At 37.7% G+C, this 22815-nt stretch overlaps 1 protein-coding gene across 3 annotated transcripts in view; it reads left to right on the forward strand.

Moving 5' to 3' along the window:
- Positions 1-22815, forward strand: part of THSD7A (thrombospondin type 1 domain containing 7A) — a 689693-nt gene that overhangs the window by 121305 nt on the left and 545573 nt on the right. For all 3 annotated transcript variants that reach the window (XM_089315677.1, XM_089315676.1, XM_089315679.1), the window contains one exon: positions 17107-17214. In XM_089315677.1, the coding sequence (XP_089171803.1) occupies positions 17107-17214 (108 nt within the window). The remainder of the gene's footprint in view (positions 1-17106; positions 17215-22815) is intronic.

A 22815-nucleotide genomic window follows, 5' to 3' on the forward strand; every position in this document is an offset into this window, starting at 1 on the left:
TTCCTTTATCTTTATAAATTCTCAGTTTAGGTCCGTGTAAGGAAATACACATTAAAAGAGGAGGCAAACTGTTTTTACTAACATGTGTACAGTCATCCTTTGGTATCCACTGAGGACTAGTTCCAGGGTCCCCAGAGATAGCTATCTGTGCATGTTCAAGGTCCTTATATAAAGTAGCATAACATTTGCATTTAACCTGTGCAGATCCTCCTGTATACTTTAAATCATTTCTGGAATATTTATAATTCCTAGAATAATGTAAGCACTGTGTAAATATTTGGTATACTCTATTGTTTAGAGAATGGCAAGAGAAATTGTGCCTGTTTAATATAGACACGATTTTTATCTTTTACTATTTTCAATCCATGGTTGGTTGAATCTGCAGGTGCAGATCCTGTGGATGCAAAAAGCCCACTGAGTTCCAAATACTGTACACATGGGAAACATTCAGGGGATGAGTGACTTAAAGAAGTGACTTAGAATTCAGGCTTAAATTCTATCCTCAACCACAAATAGAAAGGAAATAAAATAGAAAAGTGATCAGGAAAGATGTAGTAAACAAGAGTAAGATTTGTTAAGAGGATTTAAGTTGGCAATTTCTTTTATAAAGATAAAATTTCCTTTTTTTAGCATTTATTTAATGAATATAAATTTCCAAAGTACAGCTTATGGATTACAATGGCTTCCCCCCCATAACTTCCCTCCCACCCGCAACCCTCCCTTTTCCTGCTCCCTCTCCCCTTCCATTCACATCAAGATTCATTTTCATTTCTCTTTATATACAGAAGATCAGTTTAGCATACATTGAGTAAAGATTTCAACAGTTTGCACCCACATAGAAACACAAAGTAAAAAATACTGTTTGGGTACTAGTTATAGCATTAAATCACAATGTACAGCACATTAAGGACAGAGATCCTTCATGAGGAGTAAGTGCACAGTGACTCCTGTTGATGACTTAACAAATTGACACTCTTGTTTATGGCATCAGTAATCTCCCTAGGCTCCAGTCATGAGTTGCCAAGGCTATGGAAGCCTTTAGACAAGATCATAGTCAAAGTGGAAGTTCTTTCCTCCCTTCAGAGAAAGGTACCTCCTTCTTTGATGACCTGTTCTTTCCACTAGGATCTTACTCACGGAGATCTTTCATGTAGGGTTGTTGTTTGTTGTTGTTGTTGTTGTTGTTGTTGTTGTTTTTTTTTTTTTTTTTTTTTTTTTTTTTTTTTTTTTTTTTTTTTTCCAGAGTGTCTTGGCTTTCCATGCCTGAAATACTCTCATGGGCTTTTCATTCAGATACGCATGCCTTAAGGGCTGATTCTGAGGCCAGAGTGCTGTTTAGGACATCCACCATTCTATGAGTCTGCTGTGCATCTCGCTTCCCATGTTGGATCGTTCTCTCCCTTTTTGATTCTATTAGTTAGTATTAGCAGACACTATTTTTGTTTATGTGATCCCTTTGATGCTTAGTACTATCATTATGATCAATTGTGAACAGAACTTGATCACTTGGAATAGTGAGATGGCATTGGTACATGCCACCTTGATGGAATTGATTGGAATCCCCTGGTATGTTTCTAACTATACCATTTGGGGCAAGTCAGCTGGAGCATGTCCCAAATTGTACATCCCTTCCCTCTCTTATTCCCACTCTTATATTTAACAGGGATCACTTTTCAGTTAAGTTTCAACACTTAAGAATAACTGTGTATTAATTACAGAATTAAACCAATAGTATTAAGTAGAACAGACAAAAAAATACTAAGAGGGATAACATATTAAGTTGTTCATCAACAGTCAGGGCAAGGGCTGATCAAGGATGTTAAAGATCTCTACGATTAGAATTACAAAATCTTAAAGAAAGAAATAGAAGAGGATAACAAAAAATGCAAAAATCTTCCATGCTCATGGATTGGAAGAATCAACATTATCAAAATGTCCATTCTCCCAAAAGCAATTTATAGATTCAATGCGATACCAATCAAGATACCAAAGACATTCTTCTCAGATCTAGAAAAAATGATGCTGAAATTCATATGGAGGCACATGAGACCTCAAATAGCTAAAGCAATTTTGTACAACAAAAACAAAGCCGGAGGCATCACAATACCAGATATCAGAACATACTACAGGGCGGTTGTAATCAAAACAGCATCGTACTGGTACAGAACCAGATGGATAGACCAATGGAACAGAATAGAAACACCAGAAATCAGTCCAAACATCTACACCCAACTTATATTTGATCAAGGATCTAAAACCGTTTCCTGGAGCAAGGAGAGTCTATTCAATAAATGGTGCTGGGAAAACTGGATTTCCACATGCAGAAGCATGAAGCAAGACCCCTACCTTACACCTTACACAAAAATCCTCTCAACATGGATTAAAGACCTAAATCTACGACCCAACACCGTCAAATTATTAGAGAACATTGGAGAAACCCTGCAAGATATTGGGACTGGCAAAGACTTCCTGGTAAAGACCCTGGAGGCACAAGCAGTCAAAGCCAAAATTAACAATTGTGATTGCATCAAATTGAGAAGTTTCTGTACTGCAAAAGAAATAGGAGAGTGAAGAGGCAACTGATAGAATGGGAAAAATATTTGCAAACTATGCTACAGATAAAGGGTTAATAACCAGAATCTACAAAGAGATCAAGTAACTCCATAACATCAAAACAAACCACCCACTTAAGAGATGGGCCAGGGACCTCAATAGACATTTTTCAAAAGAGGAAATCCAAGTGGCCAACAGGCACATGAAAAAATGTTCAAGATCACTAGCAATCAGGGAAATGCAAATCAAAACCACAATGAGGTTTCACCTCACCATGGTGAGGATGGCTCACATTCAGAAATCTACCAACAACAGATTCTGGCGAGGATGTGGGGGAAAAGGGACACTAACCCACTGTTGGTGGGAATGCAAACTGGTCAAGCCACTATGGAAGTCAGTCTGGAGATTCCTCAGAAACCTGAAGATAACCCTACCATTTGACCCAGCCATCCCACTCCTTGGAATTTACCCAAAGGAAATTACACTGGCCAGCAAAAAAGCGGTCTGCACCTTAATGTTTATTGCAGCTCAATTCACAATAGCTAAGACCTGGAATCAATCTAAATGCCCATCAACAGTAGACTGGATAAAGAAATTATGGGATATGTACTCTATAGAATACTATACAGCAATAATAAACAATGAAATCCGGTCATTTGCAACAAGATGGAGGAATCTGGAAAACCTTATGCTGAGTGAAATAGCCAGTCCCAAAGGGACAAATGTCATATGTTCTCCCTGATTGGTGACAACTAACTGAGCACCAAAAAGGATAAAATTCCCTTTTAAAAGGTAACTTCTCAATTTCCAAAGTTTCTCTTGTATCTGCTCTTTCTCAAAATAATCAGTGGACCAAAAGGGCATATTTTGACATAGCATATTCTGGTCTTTTGTATCTTCTTTTTAGTATATTCTAGTTGGGTATATTCATAAAAAATGAGACGAATAAAATCACTATTAGAGTATTTTCTAGTTTAATAATTGAAGAGATTTAGGCACAGAGAGATTAAGTGAATCATTTGAGGGCTAGAATGAGTACATGAGTATTCTGAATACAAATGCCCTTTGTATTTTTTTTCCTCACAAAAAAACTGGTCAAGTAATTACTATAAAATTTTAGAATTTGTAACCTTTAAACTTGAAGTATGAATTGAGATTATAGAGTTTTATGTGTATTAACAATTTTTATTATTATCAAAGAACTTTAAAATTTCTTTTCTAATATAAAGAGAACAGAATTTAAGCATTCCATAGTTACAGTTCCAAGAAGACAACCACAGTTTTTTCATTCCCCTGGTCACCCCAATTCCTCTCCTTCCTTCTCCTCTCTTCATCAGTTTTTGTAAGGACATAATTTTAACTCACTCTATATTCAAAGGCTTAATTCTCCACTAATTATAATATTTAACAAGTAAAATGTAGCAAGGCCACAGCTTTACGGGAATATAAACACGAGCTAAAACTGACAATCATATCCCAAAGTGACATTTCATTTCTCTACATTTTCTTGTATTCTATGTTATCTGCCACATTTCAGAGAAAACATACGATATTTGTCTTTAAGAGATTGACTTATTTCACTAAGCATAATTGTTTCCAGTTATCCATTTTGTTGCCATAGTATGTATTTATATATATACTATAATATATATAATGTGTGTATATATATATAATATATATATATATATATATATATAGTGTGTGTGTGTGTGTATATATGCCACATTTTCTTTATCCACTCATCAATTGATGGACATCTGGATTGATTTCATAGCTGTTGTGAATTCAGCTGTAATATACATGGGGATACAATGAGCTCTTTCATAACTGACTTCATTTCTTCGTATAAATTCACAAGAATGGGATGGCTGAGTCATATGATATATCATTTTCAGATTTCTGAGGAATCTCCATACTGTCTTCCACAGTGGCTATACTAGTTTACAATGCTACCGACCATGGATTATGGTTCCTTTTTCCTCACATCCTCACCATCATTTATTGTTTTTTGATTTTTGTATGAGAGTCATTCTAACTGGAGGGAGGTGAAACATCACTGTGGCATTGATTTGCACTTCCATGATGGCTAGTGATTCAAAGCATTTTTTCATGTGTCTGTTGGCCATTGAATTTCATCTTTTTAAAAATTTTATCAGAATCTTTTTCTTTATGTATTACCCAGAAACCTTTTATTTAAGGTATACAAACTTCATGTGTTTCTTAAGTACAACTTTAGGAACATAGTAATTCTTCCCGCCCTACCTGTACTCCCACCATTCTTCCTCCTTCCTCTCCTATTCTCATTTATTTTTTTAACTAGAGTCTATTTACAATTATTGTTATACACATAAGATTAACTCTATCTATACTAAGTAAATAGTTAAGCAAATGTATGAAGAAAACACTGTTCCTCAATAGTCGAGATAAGCTGTTTTTTGAAAAATATATATTTGTGACTTTTGCCCTATAGTTCTCTTTCTCTGTAGTATTTTTTTCTGGACTTTGAATTCAGGCAATGCTAGCTTCATCAAAGGAGTTTGGGAGAATTCTCTCCTTTCAATAGTTTTTTAATAGTTTGAGAAGAATTGAAATTAATTCTTCTTTAAATGTTCGGTAGAATTCAGCAGTGAACCTAGTCCTGGACTATTCTCTTTTGGGAGGGTCTTGATTACTGATTCAATCTCTATCATGGTTACTGGTCTGTTCAGGTTTTCTATATCTTCATGACTCAATTTTGGTAGATTGTATGTGTCCAGGAATCTATCGATTTCTTCTAGATTTTCTAATATTTTGGCATTTTGATTTTTGTGGTAATTTCTGATGATCTTTTTTATTTCCGTGTTATCCATTGTTATGTCTTTTGTTTTTTTTTTTCCCTTCAATTTTGTTTATTTCTTCCCTAAGTTTAGTTATTTCTTTTCTCCTACTATGTTTGGGTTTGTTTTTTTGTTTTTATAGGTCCTTGAGATGCATTGATAGTTATTTGATGCCGTTCCGATTTGTTGATATAGGTACTCATTGCTATAAATTTCCCTCTTAACACTGATTTTGCTGTACCCCAATAATTTGGATGTGTTGTATTGTCATCTTCATTTGGTTCTAGGGATTTTTTATATCCTTTTTTATTTCAGTAGTGTGTTTTTCAACCTCCAAGTGTTTGCATATTTTCTGGAGATCCTTATGTTGTTGATTTCCAGCTTCATTACATTGTGGTCAGATGAGATACGTGATGTGATTTCAGTTTTTTTTTAATTTGCCAAGACTTCCTTCATGGTCTAGTATATGGTATCTCCTAGAGAAGGTTCCATGCACCAATGAAAATAGTGTGTATTATTCAATTGTGGGATGAAATGATCTATAGATATCAGTTAGATCCATTTGGTCCAAAATGTCGATTGGCTCTGTTGTTTGTTGATTTTCTGTCAAGTTGTTCGGTTGACTAACTAAAGTGGGATGTTGAGGTTCCCATTATTTATTTTGACAAGCAGAGTTAGACAGTGAGAGAGAGACAGAGAGAAAGGTTTTCCTTTTCTTTTGGTTCACCCTTCAAATGGCTGCCACAGCTGGTGCACCACACTAGTCAGAAGCCAGAAGCCAGGTGCTTCTTCCTGGTCTGCCATGCAGTGCAGGGCCCAAGCATGTGGGCCATCCTCCACTGCCTTCCCCAGGCCACAGCAGAGAGCTGGACTGGAAGAGGAGCAACCGGGACAGAATCTGGTGCCCTATCCAGGACTAGAACCCTGGGTGCCGGTGCCGCAGGCGGAGGATTAGCAAAGTGAGCCATGACGCTGGCCAAGGTTCCCCATTATTATTGTATTGGAGTCTGTGTCTCCCATTACATCCATGAATATTTGTTTAAAATAGCCAGAAGCCCTGGCATTGGGTGCATATACATTTATTATAGTCACACCTCCCTGTTCAATTGATCCCTTAATCATTACATAGTGCCCTTCTTTGTCTCTTTTAGTACTTTTTGTGTTAAAGTCTATTTTGTATGATATCACTTTCTGTCATTTTGGAATAGCTTTTCCATCCTTTCACTTTCAATCTGCATGTATTTTTGTTGGTGAGGTATTTCTTAAAAGAAGCAAATAGATGGATCTTGTTTCTTAATCAATTCAGCCAGTCTGTATATTTCAATTGGAGAATTTAGGCCATTTACATTAAGTGTTACTATTAATATGTGATGAGTTGGCCCTGACATTTTTCAATAAATAATCCTATTGTTTACTTTGGATTTCCTTCCTACTTTTACTAGGAGATTTTCTTTTTTTTTTTTAAAAGATTTATATTTATTTATTTGAAAGTCAAAGTTACACAGAGAGAGAAGGAGAGGCAGAGAGAGAGAGAGAGAGAGAGAGAAAGAAGTCTTCCATCTGCTACTTCATTCCCCAATTGGCTGCAATGGCCAGAGCTGTGCCAATCTGGAGCTAGGAACCAGGAGCATCTTCTGGGTCTCCCCGGCTGGTGCAGGGGCCCAAGGACTTGGGCCAAATTCTATTGCTTTCTCGGGCCATAGCAGAGGGCTGGATTCTGAAGTGGAGCAGCCAGGTCTTAAACCAGTGCCAACATGGGGTGGCAGCACGGCAGGTGGTGGCTTAACTCACTACAGCCCAGTGCCAGCCCCTTACTAAGAGATTGTCTGCATTCACAGTCTTTCATAAGGTTGATGATTGTTCTCTGCTTCTTTGTGTAGCACTTCCTTAAGAGTAATAAGGGAGCGGGAGATGGGAGGGGTGCGAGTGGGAGGGAAGTTATGGGGGGGAGCCATTGTAATCCATAAACTGTACTTTGGATATTTATATTTACTAAATAAAAGTTAAAAAATGCAATGCAAAGAAAAAACAAAACAAAAAGAATAATATGTAAAACCAGACAAGTGGTGACAAGTTCTCCAAATTTCTGTTTGTTATGGAAAGTCTTTATTTCACATTCATTTAAAGTGAGAGCTTTCCAGGGTACAGTATTCTGAGTTGACAGTTTTTTTTTTCTTTTAGGAGCTAGACTATATCTATCCATTCTCTCCTAGCCTATATAGTTTCTGATGAGAAATCAGCTATTAGTCTAATTGAGGACCCTCTGAAGGTAATCTGGCACTTCTCTCATGCATACTTTAGAATCTTTTGTTCATGTTTTACTATTGAAATTTGAGCATAATATTTTGTGGTGAAGATCTTTTCTGATCATATCTATTAGGAATTCCATTTGCTTCCTCTATCTGGATATCCCTTTCTCCAAATTAGGGATGTTTTCTGCACTATTTTGCTGAGCAGACCTTTTAATCCCTTTTCTCTTTCTACTCCTTCGGGAACTCCTAAGATACATATATTTGGTCATTTAATAGTGTCCTATAAATCATGAACACTATTTTCAGCTTTCCTAATCCTTCTTTTTCCTCCTCCCATTTTTCCCCCTTCTCCCCATCTCCTCCTCCGAGATATTTCCAAGGATTTGGCCTGTAGCACAGACATTCCTTCTTTTGCCTCACTGAGTCTGTTGTTGAGGCTTTCCACTGTATTTCCTCTTTGACAAACTGAATATTCACATTGGATATTTTGGTTTGATTTCTTCTTAAGTATCTTGATCTCGTGGCAAAATTTTTCATCCAAAGCATGTATGGATTTCTTTATGATGAATTTGTTTCCCTGTGTTTCTGTGTAATTTTATGATCATTCTTTTGTATTTCTTTTCAGGCATTTCATCAATTTCTTTGTTTTCACATTCTGCTATTGATGTATTGTGTTCCTTTGGGGAGAAATGATGTCTTCCTTGTTTCTTATATTTTTCCATTTATTTTTAGGTACTTGTTGTTTTTCTCCTCCGATGGATTTTACTTTAACTATGCCTCTGTTGCTTAGTGGAGTGACTGCTCCTTTAGTGGATATCCAGAGGCATGTGGTGGGTGGGGTCAGGGAGCTCTGGTCAGTGCTCAAGTGCAGGGAGAGAATCCCGGGTGACACCTAAGTTGGGCATGGTAGATCTCTCTTGTCAGCATGGGGGAGGGTATGAGCATGCCTATTGGCATAATCACAGCCTCACCTCCTCTCTTCCAAGGTGATAAATGCCCGGGTATACCCCACAGTGGGTACAATCCTCACCATATTGACGCATGAACCAACAAAGGAACTGTGCCGGGGCTGGTGCTGGAGTTTAGTAGGCTAAGCTTCCACCTTCAGCACCAACACTTTATAGGGACACTTGTTCAAGTGCTGGATGCTCCACTTCTGATCCAACTCCCTACTAATGGCCTGGGGAAGCAGTGGAAGAGGGCCCAAATGCTTGAGCCTCTGCACCCATGTGGGAGATCCAGAAGAAGCTCCTACCTTTGGATTGGTCCAGCTCTGACCATTTGGGGAGTGAACCAGTGGATGGAAAACTTTTCTCTCTGTCTCTCCCTCTCTCTATCTGTAACTCTGCCTCTCAAATGAACAAATAAATCTTAAAAAAAAAATCTGTGCAGTCTTCATTGTGAGCATAGAACTCTGCAATGACCCATCCCATGCAGTCTGGGAGCTCTCAACCTCTGAAGACAGACACAGTGATTGTCCAAAAGCCCAGCTACACCCCGTGCCCTATCGTGCAAACTCGGAGTTCCCACGGTCACAGCTCACAAAGCTCCTACAGTCACAGAGTTCAGAGGATCCACTCTCACCCCCATGAGCCTGCCCCATCCATGGCGAGAGCAAAGGGGTTCCCACAGCCAACTAACCTTGGCCATTTGAATCCCAGAGCCTGTGGTAGATTAAGGGGATGGAAATAACTCACAGTCCTAAGTGGGTGCCCAGCCCCTGCCAACCCTCCTGGCTAGGCTCACGGTAGGTAATGTGGGTTTTTCCCTCTGGTATAATCCCCTGGACACCCCGCAGCCTCTACTGGTGATAAGATGGTGCTTCCTCCCTGCTGGTCACTGGGTGCCCTTGTGGGAAGATGTAGAGAAAGACATGTGCTTTTTTCTTCAGTGGATTAGGTGGGTACCCTGCCCTCTGCTATGGCTCCAGGCTAGATGCAAAGTCAGTGTGGTCTGCAGTGTTCTCCCTCAGGCACGGTCACCGGTGTCAGGGCTGTCGCGGTCATCTCTCAGCTCACTCTCAGCAACTGGCGTCCCCTCCGCTTCTCCAGCTCCTGCCTGTGGGATTCTGGATAGAGTCTGCACTCACTGCTGCGTGTCGCCACTCCCCAAGCTGCTGCACAGCACTTCTTTCTATAGAGTTTCCACTGCAAGTGTCTTTCCTACTCTCCCCTGGGAATGCATGCTGTCCACTTTCCTTTTGTTATCTTCCCCTGCTTAAAAGCAGCACAGCTTTTCCGTTTGCAGCCATCTTGGAATCTCCTCAAAGATCCTTAGAATGTAAAGGATAACACAGGGTCAATACAAGACAAATGAATCTATGTTTAAATAAATGTAAGAAGTTCATAAGTTAAATCACAAAGAAAAGGTTTTTGAAATAAGGCAAAATAATTGTATTCTAATTCTTATGTGACTCTAAGAATTGCATTTAGTTAAGTTATTCATTCTCTCAAGCAACAGAGAACTATTGAATTTCTATTATATACCAGCCACGGTTCTAAAAGGTGAGAGTATGATGGGTCTTCAGGAAGTTCATGAAATTGTGTGTTATAAAGAAACTATGCATATATTTCAATTTTTGACACCAAAATAAACTTATTTTTAATTCCCTTATACTAGAGTGACTCTCTTTTAGCAAGTCTTCAAGAAATTTGTCTTTTAATCATGTTTAATGATCCTATACTAAAATGATGATGAATATTGACCATTTAAATTCTATATACTTCTTTCTTACTAGGATGTTTTCGAACATAACATAAATTTGTATTATGGACAGTGCCATGGTAATAATTACAGCTCCTACATTTAAAGTCAAACAAGTTGAGTAAGGCATATAAAATGAAAGAAGGCCCTGCAAGATCAACAAAGAAACAAACTTGCAAATAAACTAAAGGGCAATGAGAGGGAGAAATTGAAATAAAGATATTTTGCCACTTCTAATTATTCTAATTTGAAAAAGCAAAAAGCCCCACCAGATGTTCCTCCATGAGTTAATTGTGTCTTCAACATTAAAAGTAATTAACTTCCATGCTTACATTTGTACAATTTCACGTGTGATGACTTTCCACAATGCTGTCTTCAAGCGAATGCCCTGATAGAGTGATGTACACTCACTGGAAGTGCGTCTGTCCTCTACTATCCTTTGCAGAGCCTGCCCAGGCCAGGAGTTAGACAGTCTCAGCCTTTGTGGCACTGAGTGTGATCCTGAACTTGCTTGTCGTTTGCTTCCTGAAGTAGCAGCTTGCACTGTCCTCACTGGGCATTCTTGGAACACACTTCTTTTGTGCCTCAGCTCATTTAGGGCCACATAGAGTGAAGGGAAACTGAGGCAGTGATGTGTCTGCATTTTCCATCTGCTGGTTACCTTAGTGACTACAATAATAGCAGCTAACATTTATTCAGTGGCAAGCAGTTGCTTCATGTTTTACGTGTAATCAGCTATTTGGCCTTTTTTCAGGCTTTGTTATTTGTATGTGGGCATCCTGAGCTTGGGGTAATCAAAGTGTCAGGAAACACTCGGTTTGCTTAGATTTGAACCTTGGCAGTTCATACTGAGGTCTGTGCTAATCACAACTGCAGAGCACAAGTTTTCTATGATTTAGATGATCCTGTATTGACGCTTTTCTCTTTCATCTAGATAGTCTTCCTAAACCTTGACTTTTTTCATCCATAAAAGAGAAAAATTGATGTCTGTCTTACTTCCATAATAAGATTGTCAGTGGTAACAAGTTATTTGAAAAACATTATGTAAGTGTGGGAAGTGACTGTGATTATTACTTGCTAGTATCTACAACCTTCTTAATTCTTTTCTCCCTAACATTGTGACAATCTTCTCTCCTGGATTTCTGTCATATTTTCTAAATGTTCCTTTTCTTTTTCCTTTTTTTGATTGTATTTTCTTTTAATACTCAGAAAAATTGGTAGAAACAGTTACTAGTTGGCCCTGGAGAATTGAGATAGGACTCCTTCATCTTATAGATGAGGAATCAAACTGTAAACCGTTATCTAGCACCGCATGGTTAATCTACTCAGAGCCGTATTCGTTTACAGATTCTACTACCCAGCTTTAAGTTCTGCTGCCTCTAATGCTGGGTCAATTGAATGGGAGGCATTTCTGTATTGTTTACTACCACATCAGAGAATATCAGATCTGAAAGTTAATGGTGGTTAAAACATAAAAACTGCAAGAGGATATGTTTTAAGACCATTTACGTTTAAGTTTGAAAGTGGCAACATCAGTTAAAAGCAGAAAATGGAAAAGATTAAGTGATTTGATTCTATAATAAAAAGATATGCAGTATGAGGGGAGAGTAACAGAAACATCTGCTTTTACATCTTCTGAGGATGGAGAAAAACTAATTAGTTGGGGACTGATTCAGATAGATGTCATTTTAAATTACTTTTTTTTCTTCTGTTTACCAAAATAATGCAATTAGATGGAGTAAGTAAAATAAGATAGGTTTAAAACAGATGTTCGTAATAGAAATTCACACTATTAAAAACTATATATAGAATTGCCTGCTAGGCAGATTTACACAGAATTAAGTATTGGGTCACTTTCAAGAGAAGTGAGCCTTGATTGAAGTACATAGATTTAGCCACAGGCTTTGTTTTTGATCAATAGAGGTATCACGTGGTCAAGGTGGGTATAATAGTGTGGATTTTATTGTGGTGGGGAGAGGTGAATGGTGAGGGGAAGTGAGTGTGTTAATCAGTTGACTGAAAAAGCGAGAAAAGATTTTTATTTTGTTTTCATTTTTTTGCTTGTTGGCTTGAGATTGCCTCAAGTTAGCTCAGTTTGGGTTATGAATGTACAGCAATATGTATATGTATATGCATGAACTTCTATGCGGAGAGACACATTATTCCTGAGAGTTAAGCAATAGTAAATATTGTGTTTCATGTAGTGACATTCTCATTAAATGCAACTGATCCTTTGGCCAGATTTTCTTTGAATAAAGAAAAGAGAATGGTTGGAAGGTTAGCCTGAGATGGTAACAGCTCCTTTAGATGGAAACATAGCATGAGTTTTATGTAGATGACAATATTAAAGATAAAAGCAAAGTGGAATTTAAACTCTATTTGCTATCTGAGGATTTCTGGACACTTCTATTGCTGTTTAACTTTTCCTTCATAATTCACAGAGAATAACTGTTATAGAAATTATAATATTGTATAATCAATATTTTGCTTACCATGGAGACTGTAAGTTCCCCTTAAAATAATCTTCCATCCATTCGTTAAAAATACTTCCTGCACATCTAAGCACAATGCATGGGGAAATGTTGGATAGTATCAAGGCGATTTTGCCATTTACAGACAAAATTGTGATTCTCTATGGTCTGTAGATTTATAATTCAGGGTGGTTGAGGCTGAGGAGGGAATTTGCCCTGTGCCCTATGAATACATGTACAGTCAGTTAATCTAATCTGGTGTGGGGACAGAGGAATATGTGGTGGCCACAGGAAGCATACATGGCTGCAGTTTGCGAAGTACAGAGGGTTGGCAAAACCAGATTATGAAATTTGTAATAGACCATGCAGAGTTTTGAAATTCTTCCCATGGACATAGGGAAACTTCAAACATGTGAAGTGAAAGAGCCAATCTACATTTTAGAAAGATCAATTTTAAATTGATTTGCCAGATAAGATTTTTTTTTTTCAGGAAGGATTTATTTCCTCTAATTTTTGATACAGCCTCTGTCAATAAAGGCTTCCAGATACTGCAATAAAGAAAGTAGGATCTTGGTCTTGTTCATTTTCTGCTTGAGAATTATTGGCTATGTGTACCTCTTATGCATATTACAGATTGATTCTGTGGAAGTATTCTAAGAGCTCATGAGACCACATCCAGGCATTTCCAGCTCTGGGTGATACAGTTCCAAGGAGGACCAATAATCCTGTTTTCTGAATCTGGAGGCTTGTGTAACCACTAACATACTGGCACATGCTGGTTGCTTTTCAGCCTATTCTCAGTCTCCTTACAGAGGTTCCCTGAAAATGTCTTCTTGGTCTGCCTCCTTTGTTTCTTTCCTACTTCTCTACATCAGGCTTCAACCTGAAACAACCTGGTTTTCTTGTGAAAAAATCCTGTTTCCTTCAGGTCTCCTTTGAATTCAAGTGTGCAGGTCATACTTACTTTATTCTTCATAATATCTGGAAGAAAAATCTAGTTGTTTCTAGGCATCACTGATTGCTTCACATTCATTATTTTGATATATTTTAAGCTAAAACCAGAGCATACAGATAAACAGTCAACCCTTGGGGTGGGTATTTGGTGCCCAGGGTAAAGCTGCTACTTGGTAGTCCCACATCTCGAGTCCAAAATGCCTGCTTAAGTCCCAGCAACTCCATGCTTCCAATCCAGCAACTGACTAATGTGCTTGGGAAGCAACAGGTGATGGTTCAGGTACTTGAGTCCCTTTCATCCACGTGTGGGACCCTGAAGGCATTCCCGGCTCCTGGCTTCAGCATGACCCAGCCTAAGCTGTTGTGGGAATTTGGGCTTAAGTGTACAGATGGAAGACCCTTTCCTTCTCCTTTTCTCCTTCTCTCCATCTCTCCCCCTTCTACTTCTCTCTCCATTTAAAATAAGTAAATAAATATTTTTGCAGGGAAGGGATGATGCGAGAAGACTGTCCTGATTTGTAGTCACTGCCCATGGAGTAAATGATTCCTCCAGTGGCAATTTCACACTCCCAACTTGACATTCCTTTGGTGGTTCTTTCAGGTTACAAAAACAAAATATTTCCTGTCCTGAAGACAAGAGAACCTTTATTTCTGTTTTGAGTAAAGCCAATGAGTAAACACAGATGGCCAAAGATATGCCCACCTCAGCTATTTGTATCAGTACGGTAGAGATCAGGCAGAACACTGAATTCCCTCCCATGTTATAATAGCTTTTATGAAGTCTTCGTTGTCTGGTGCAAGTATTTTAGGAAACAATGTAAAGTAAAGTGGTATGTGTAGATCTTCTCCAATATGACACCTGCCCTTATAAAAAGAGGGGGTTAGGGCACACACATAGGAGTAAGACGGTATGAATACAGGGAGAAGACAGCCATAAGCCAATGAGACAGCCCTGCATTCACCTTGATCTTGGAATTGTAAGAAAACGAACTTTCTGTTTAACCTACCTGGCCTGTGGTGATTTATTATGACAGTCCTAGCAAACTAATACAGTGTCCCACTAGGAGAAAATAAGAGGGTGTGTGTTATTTCAGCATCACAAGTATTCAGTTTTAAAGTATTTGCTAACTTAATAAATGAAGTTCTTTTGGATTTTTTTATTTCTGTTTACTTTAGTAAATTTTTGTATTTTATATATTTGTCCATTGTATGTATTCTTTCATAATTTAAAAATATCTGACCCATTTTTCTATTATGATTCTTCTGTTATTTTAAAAAGTAATTGATTTTATTTATGTGAGAGGCAGAGAGAGAGGGAGATGGAGCTCCCATCCCCTGGTTTCCTTCCCTGAAGCCTGCCGTGGGTGGGGCTGTTCTGTGCTGCAAGCAGGAACCAGGAAATCAATCCAGGTCTCCCACATGGGTGTCAGGGACCCAGCTGCTTCAGATGTCACCTGCTGCCTCCCAGATCCTGCCTCAGCAGAAGCTCTTATGTTATTTTAAAGTATCTGAGTGACTCTTCATGGTGAAGGATTCAATTTTTTCTCAGTCTGCCTTCTAATTTGCTATTTTTTATGAGAGAAAAATTTTTGCATTAATTACTTTGATGCTTGCAAATCTTATTTCTCATATTTTTCTTCTAGTATTTTTATGACACCACTTTATTCCACCTAGGTTGATTCTTGTGTACCAGGAATTTTAAAGACATGTACTGATTCTTTTCCTAACATTCTTTATTTTCATATTAACATTTATTAAACAGTATATACATTAGGAAATTGGTTTTGTGTTTATATATTTACACTTAATTATTTACCAAAACTATTTGGATGACATTATGTTATTTGTCTCTTTCTCTTGTTTGCATAATTGTACCTTTAATACGATACACCTAATTCTAAGTTATTGGTAGTTTGCTAGAATAACCCAACATGATTGTGATAAACTGTTATTTTATTTTTACTCTAATTCCATTCATTTTCTAGTATTTTATTTAGCATCATAAAATTCAGACTTACAGATCAGTGGTTGTATCTATGATTTGAATAATTTTATCCTTTTTTTATTGGAGTAATGCTGACATGATAGTATTGGTTAGAAAATGTTATTGCCCAACATTCTATACTTCTTAGATAGTACATACTAAGTAAATATCTTATGGATGAGTGACTGTCCTTGAATGATTTTTTTGTAACATTGTAATTACACTGACTGAGGGAACTCAAATATCTGCTCTGGGAATTCTTTTGAAACTAATTCTTTCATAACCACCCCTCCCCACCCCCAGCTTTATTTCTGTTGTCTTTTTTTCCTTCTTTTTTTATTTTTTATTTTTTAGACAGGCAGAGTGGACAGTGAGAGAGAGAGACAGAGAGAAAGATCTTCCTTTGCCGTTGGTTCACCCTCCAATGGCCGCTGCGGCCAGGGCGCTGCGGCCGGCGCACCGCGCTGATCCGATGGCAGGAGCCAGGTACTTATCCTGGTCTCCCATGGGGTGCAGAGCCCAAGTACTTGGGCCATCCTCCACTGCACTCCCAGGCCACAGCAGAGAGCTGGCCTGGAAGAGGGGCAACCTGGACAGAATCCGGCGCCCCGACCGGGACTAGAACCTGGTGTGCTGGCGCTGCAAGACGGAGGATTAGCCTAGTGAGCCACGGCACCGGCCTTCCTTCTTTTTTATCTGTTCAGCCTATCGTCTTCTGGAATTATTTTTGTCATTCCATTGATTTTATTTGCATTCAGAGTGCCCTTCAGCTTCCCATGTCTGATAGTAGTCTTTGTCTTGACCTCATGCCAAGTTCAAATCTTTGTATATGAGCCAACTGAGAAAAATAGGAGGGAAACAACAGTTCCCATAGGGCATTTGAAAATATCTGCTATTTCATTTTTCTGTTGTGCATGAAGTCATTTCTCCTTTAGCGCACTTTATTTTTTGCCAAAATTGTGAAGTGAGAGTTGGTACAGGTAATGTTTTTCCTGTAAAGTCTGACCATGATGGTCTATAAAATAATGCTTCTTTTGCTCCCCTTAACAATGTACTGTGTAATGTGCCTAAATATTTAGAAGAGATTCCAATTTTATGGAAGAAAAGATTTGTTTTCTTACCCACTGCTGCATTCATGGCTGAACCATCAATAACAATGAGATTAGCAAGACAAAAATGTACTTAATGAATTTAATATTCTGTACATGATACCAGAGACTTCAGCAAACAAAGACCCCAATAAATAAGGAAGCCTGCATGTTTTTGTGGTTGGATTTGATACGAGTGATAGCCATGCAGAAATATGATTGGACACTAGGGGAAGATGTAAGGGTGATAACCTGGGGAACTTAGAAAGACCTGTTTTGTTTCAGATTCTTCTTGGTGTCTTCAAGAACAAGTATGTTCCTTTCCTTCAGAAATAGGGAGGATACCACTGGAGAAATCTGTGACCTGCTTCATAGGAAGAAAGCCAGAGAAAGGTAAGGCTGAGCTTCCTGCTTCTGCTGTTTCCTCAAATTACATGGCGCCATGCTTGGTGACAGCATAGGAATCCTATCAGATTGAGCAAATAATTTAGCGTGGTTATTTTACCAAATGTCCAATAGTAACATATATATATATATATATATATATATATATATATAGGAGAGTGTGTATATATATATATATATATATATATATATATATATATATATAGGAGAGTATTTTATAGCCTATGAAAGCCATATTTCTATGCTGAGCAACCAGAGGATCCACCCCACACATGCCCATGTATTGAACATGATGCTGAATAATTAAAATTTGGATCATAGTCTCCTCAAATTCCCAAAGATGCCATTAAAAGACAATTCTAGGATTGAGTGAAACTGATAAGAACAAGATAGGTAAAGACTTCTGTACCAAGTTAGAGTTAACCCAAAAAAATTCCAGAAAAAAAAATTGGGGGGCAGACCACACAGCTAAATGATGTTGTTTGTGTATTGTTTATCACTGTTTCAACTTGAAATACTAAAGATGGTTGCTTACTCTTTACGTGAACATACATGGTAATCACAAGACTTAATGCTAATGTGGTTACTACCTATTAATAACTCGGTGTTAGAAATTCAAAAATTAACACATTGGAGTCAATTATACAAGGTATTTTCACTTACATTTTCTGTGCATTTGCTTTTGGAAGCAGGCATATTTAAGACAAACTCTGAATTTTAACCATTCAGTGGGTCTTTAAGACCAGCATCTTCTCGCATCTAGAATGGGAACTGAATCAATTTTCTTACCTGTGGCAGTTCACAGGGATTATGAAAGGCCTCTGCTATAAGATGTTTCTGCAAGAAAAGCAGATATTATTTTGTGTTTGTCGTACAATTTGGGATAGCACAGCAGTTTTTAAAAGACATAGAAGTAGTGAACTTTCATGAAAACAGTTCTTACAGATAGTGTGAGCTATTGAATCCTCTCTCTAAAACACATGGCACCAAATTTAAGAGTTGTAAAGAACAGCCCACAAAGCAATGCCTCTGGAGTGCGGTATTCAGGGTCTACAGAAGCAGTGAACCATCTACACAGTGCACGTTATTAGATGTCGTCCTGAGATTTGCTGATGGGGGTGATTGTTCATACCGTGCTTTCTCTTTCATGGCTGACATGTGAAGACAGTTGTGCTTTGGGGCAGTTCTTTATTTTAGCTAAGAAGAAACTGAGAAAGATAATACAGTAACTCAAATCTGTTTGAAGTTTAAGCTGTTGAGCCTTAGATGTTTACAACTTAAAAAAGATTAGTCTTTAGGACAAATATGAGAACTACATTAGACTTGACACACCTGATTATCAGCTTATGATAAAGTGTATCATTTTATAATATTCCAGAGAAAGAAAATTATAAACTTGATAATGTAGTAGAAAGACTTCTTATAGAAAGAGTTTTGATGTCCCCATTCCAAAAGAGAGAGAAAGGCGGGGACTAAAACGAAGAGGAGGATGTAGGAGATTGAGCCTAGTTTGCTTGTTCCTGCAAGCCAGTGTGACTCCATATGGTACACACATATATAATTACTTCAAGGTCATTGTAACTTATGGATGTGACCAAGCACACAAACTTTTAATTTATACTGTTCCATAGCTTATGAACGTAAGTTATCTATGGCACATTATTAACGTTGCGTAACAGGATGGAGTTAAAAGCAGCTTACAGAGAAAACTTACAAAATACTCTTTTCCCTAGCATTAGGAATGTGTCTTTTCACTGATTCCCAGGCATAATAAACTAATGAAATAAGGGGAAATTAAGTATGCTTTTTAAAGTGTGGCATACTTTGTTTGGCTAAGATAATCATTAAGATTGCTGTGTTTTCATTTAAAAAGTAGAAGTTAGTGTAGCAGTACATCACAGTACCTAACAATCCAAAGAGATTCAGACACTGCCAGGCGAGAAAGCCGACAGGGAGTTAAATACACACTCTTATCTTTAAAAAGAGTGATTTTACCTGAAATACCTCAAATCTGCTCTTTCCCAACGGATGAAACAGAAAGACCAAGAAGAATATTAACTGAGACAAAACTAAAATGAGTTATTTTGTCTGTTTTATACATGGTATATTCCATTGTGCCTATTTGGGTGGATTTTACTGCTAATGATTAATTTCTATAGATTTGTCTATTTATGGAACCTAAAGTTATGATGATTTTTATAACTATTTTGGCCATGAACCACTCATATTAACATTTTAAGCCTTCATTGTTTAAATGTAAAATGAAGATTAAGATACCTCTTCTGTATACCATAAAAGCTGTGAAGAAGAAATGGGACGTGGATATGCTCTTTAGGTTATAGTACTACACTTCCATGGAGAGCTGAAAGCACTTCAACTTTTAAAATCTGGATCCAAAGGTATTTATGGGATGAGGAATCTCTCTTCATCTGAAACATGAATCTGAACTTCTAGTTTCATTGAGAAAAAAAAAAAAAAAACTCTCATTTTACTTGGTTCTCTGCATAACACCATAGAGAGTGGGCAACAATTCCTGTTTGGTGCCATGGCCTGGGAGCCCTATGACTGTCTCTCCACCCTCATTTCCTCATGATCAGATAAGCCATTCCAGCCTTCTTTGTTCACAGCAGTTTTATTCCATCCTCAGAAGGGCATTTCCCCCTCTTCTTGGACTCTTATTGTCTGACTGGCTGTTCACTTCATTTACATCTCTGCTAAAATGGCACCGTTTGGAGAAGCCTTCTCTGTTGTTCGATAAAAAATTTCTTCCCCAACACACATTGCTCTCTGTCTTCATATTCTGCTTCAACTTTCCCACGGGACTTGTGATTACCTGGTATTTTACATATCATTGTATTTTATTTTTCGTTTTTCTTTAAAATTTTGTTTTTTGCCTCTTTCCACAGTGGGAGAGAGTTCTTAGAGGGTATTCCATAGTCTTTCCTCTGTATCTTACCATCCTGAACAGAGCATGGTACAAAGAAAGTGTACAGTAAGCCTTGGAAAAAGAGAAGCAAAAAGAAAGGAGAGAGGAAGGAAGGGGGGATAAAGAAAGAGAGTGAAAGAAAAGGATCAGAGGGAAGGAGAGAAAAGAGAAGGAAGAGAGAAGAATGGATAGAATCTGTGCATCTTGGTCATGGGTTAAAATAGTGCTTGGTTTGTGCACTAAAATATTCCTTCAATATTTGGAGCTGTTTTTTCAGACCCTTTAAAGCTTAAAAATGCACTGTGACTTTTGAAATTAGCTTATCTACACTTATTCAATATCCAATTATGTATCTAAATATATATATACATATTTGTAATTATTTTTCTAGTCATTTGATGCATAGCCAACCCTCTTCAGTTTACCACATTAAAGCTAGTTAGGCATACAGCTGCTATATATTTTTATTGTAGATCAACAGTGAACCAAAATTTGTCAACAATGCAACAAAAAGTGGCATTCACCTTAAGTGGCCATTAATGATGGATGATTTTATTGTCAGCACTGCTGCCTGTCTACTTTTTTTTTTTTCTGATAGCAGCAGGGGACATTATTACAGCTGACCACAAAACCTAATGTGATACGAATGATAATATATCTCTAATGAAACAATCAATGGGGTTCCATTTCTATTAAATTTACTGGATATATTCCTTTGCAAGCATGGTGAATTAATAACTTATAAGTAATAGACTATTAGCATTGCTATTTAGGTTTGACATAATTAGCCTGGATAAAGAATCAGTAATTATTACTCACCAATGTTGCTATAGGTCTGTACTTCTCTAGAGATAATAGAGTTAATATCTGGGAAACAATCACCAGCTTCTTGTACCATAGCCTAATGCAATGAATATTATTACATCATTAACATATATACATATTCACTGGGACTGGGAGTATATGAAGTTGAAAAAAATTCCTGTTCTATAATAATCCACTGGTGTCATACAGGTATATTTGGGACTCTCTTATTCAACGCTACATAAAGGAACTGCTTCCAAGAATTTCTACTTTTTATGTGGCATATGCTAACATGTCACGAATTTCATATTATGTGTCATGTCTTTTCCCCCTTAATAGTCTTTTGAGCTGCTTCATTAGAGAAACCAGTATTTGATTTTTCTAGATGTCTTGCAGATGTATCACAGATACTTATTGATCAACTTGGAAATTTAAAACAAATGAAAAATATCTCGTATGTTAGCTTTCTACTGCAAATGATGTAACCCCCTTTCTTTTTCAGTCTTTTGGGGGGATCCGGAGTAAAATAACTTTTGATAAATAAAGTGACATAGTTTTTCTTAAATACACTGGCTGAAAGATCATAGTATGCCCAGAATTATGTTAAATCATTTTTTATTCTATACATTTGTATAGAATTCCATGTTTCTTTAAATGATCTCTTCTTATTGGATGTTATGAAGCTGATGATTCTCCAGTGATCTTTCTAGGAGACTTGATTTTTTAATGTATCCATTAACTAGTAATGAGTTTTTTTATACTTTTTAATTTACCAAGAAGCATTTGAAATACCCAGTATTTTCTTTTTTTTATTTTTTGACAGGCAGAGTGGACAGAGAGAGAGAGAGAGAGAGAAAGCTCTTCCTTTTCCATTGGTTCACCCTCCAATGGCCGCCGCGGCCAGCACTGGACTCCCAAGCACTTGGGCCATCCTCCACTGCACTCCCTGGCCACAGCAGAGAGCTGGCCTGGAAGAGGGGCAGCCGGGACAGAATCCGGTGCCCGACCAGGATTAGAACCCGCTGTGCCGGCGCTGCAAGGCGGAGGATTAGCCTAGTGAGCTGCGGCACCGGCCAATACCCAGTATTTTCAAGTGGAGTTCATTTCTACTGATGTGTGATAGAAATATGATTCCGTGTGTGAACATATTTGCTTAAATATTCTTCATATCCTGTATTTGATCCTAAAATTAATATTCTCTTGTCTATGAAAACATTACTGAAATAAATGCATAGAATTGTGCAACACTAAAATATAGATAAGTAAGTAGAATAATAAGAGACAGGAAATTCTTCCAGACATCCCACAGAGGTGCAGGACCAAGCACTTGGGTTACCCTCTGCTGTTTTCCAGACCATTAGCAGGTAGCTGGATCGGAAGTGGAGCAGCCAGGACTCGAACAGGTACCTATATGGGATCCTGGCATCCCAGGCGTTGGCTTTACCCACTACGCCACAGCGCAGCCTCAAATTAATGTTTACAACCTGACACATTATCATTTAAATAAGAAATGATTAATTGAGCAAATAGGATGTATTATGATTTGAATATTGGTCTCAGTGGAGGAAAATGAGGTCTGACTCTTCTGGGCTTAATAGACAGTAACAGATCCTGCTGTGTACCTTCCTTTTCTTTTTACACCATTTAGTTGTGTTGTGTCTATTATTTTGTCAGAAAACAAACCTGGAGGCTAAGTCTGTAATTTCTGATCCTGAGCATTCAGTAAGTTTGTTTAGATCCATTTGACTGTTTTGAGTGGCTCCTCAGAATGGCTTTTGGCCACTTAATCATAGATCAGTTCAAGCATAGCACATCATTGACCAATAATCAGTTGGTCATGAAAGGAAGATGCTGGGATT

The sequence above is a fragment of the Oryctolagus cuniculus genome, chromosome 16 (genome assembly GCF_051225735.1).
Source record: "Oryctolagus cuniculus isolate XC-2025 breed Fujian yellow rabbit chromosome 16, ASM5122573v1, whole genome shotgun sequence".
NCBI classification, from domain to species: Eukaryota; Metazoa; Chordata; class Mammalia; order Lagomorpha; family Leporidae; genus Oryctolagus; species Oryctolagus cuniculus.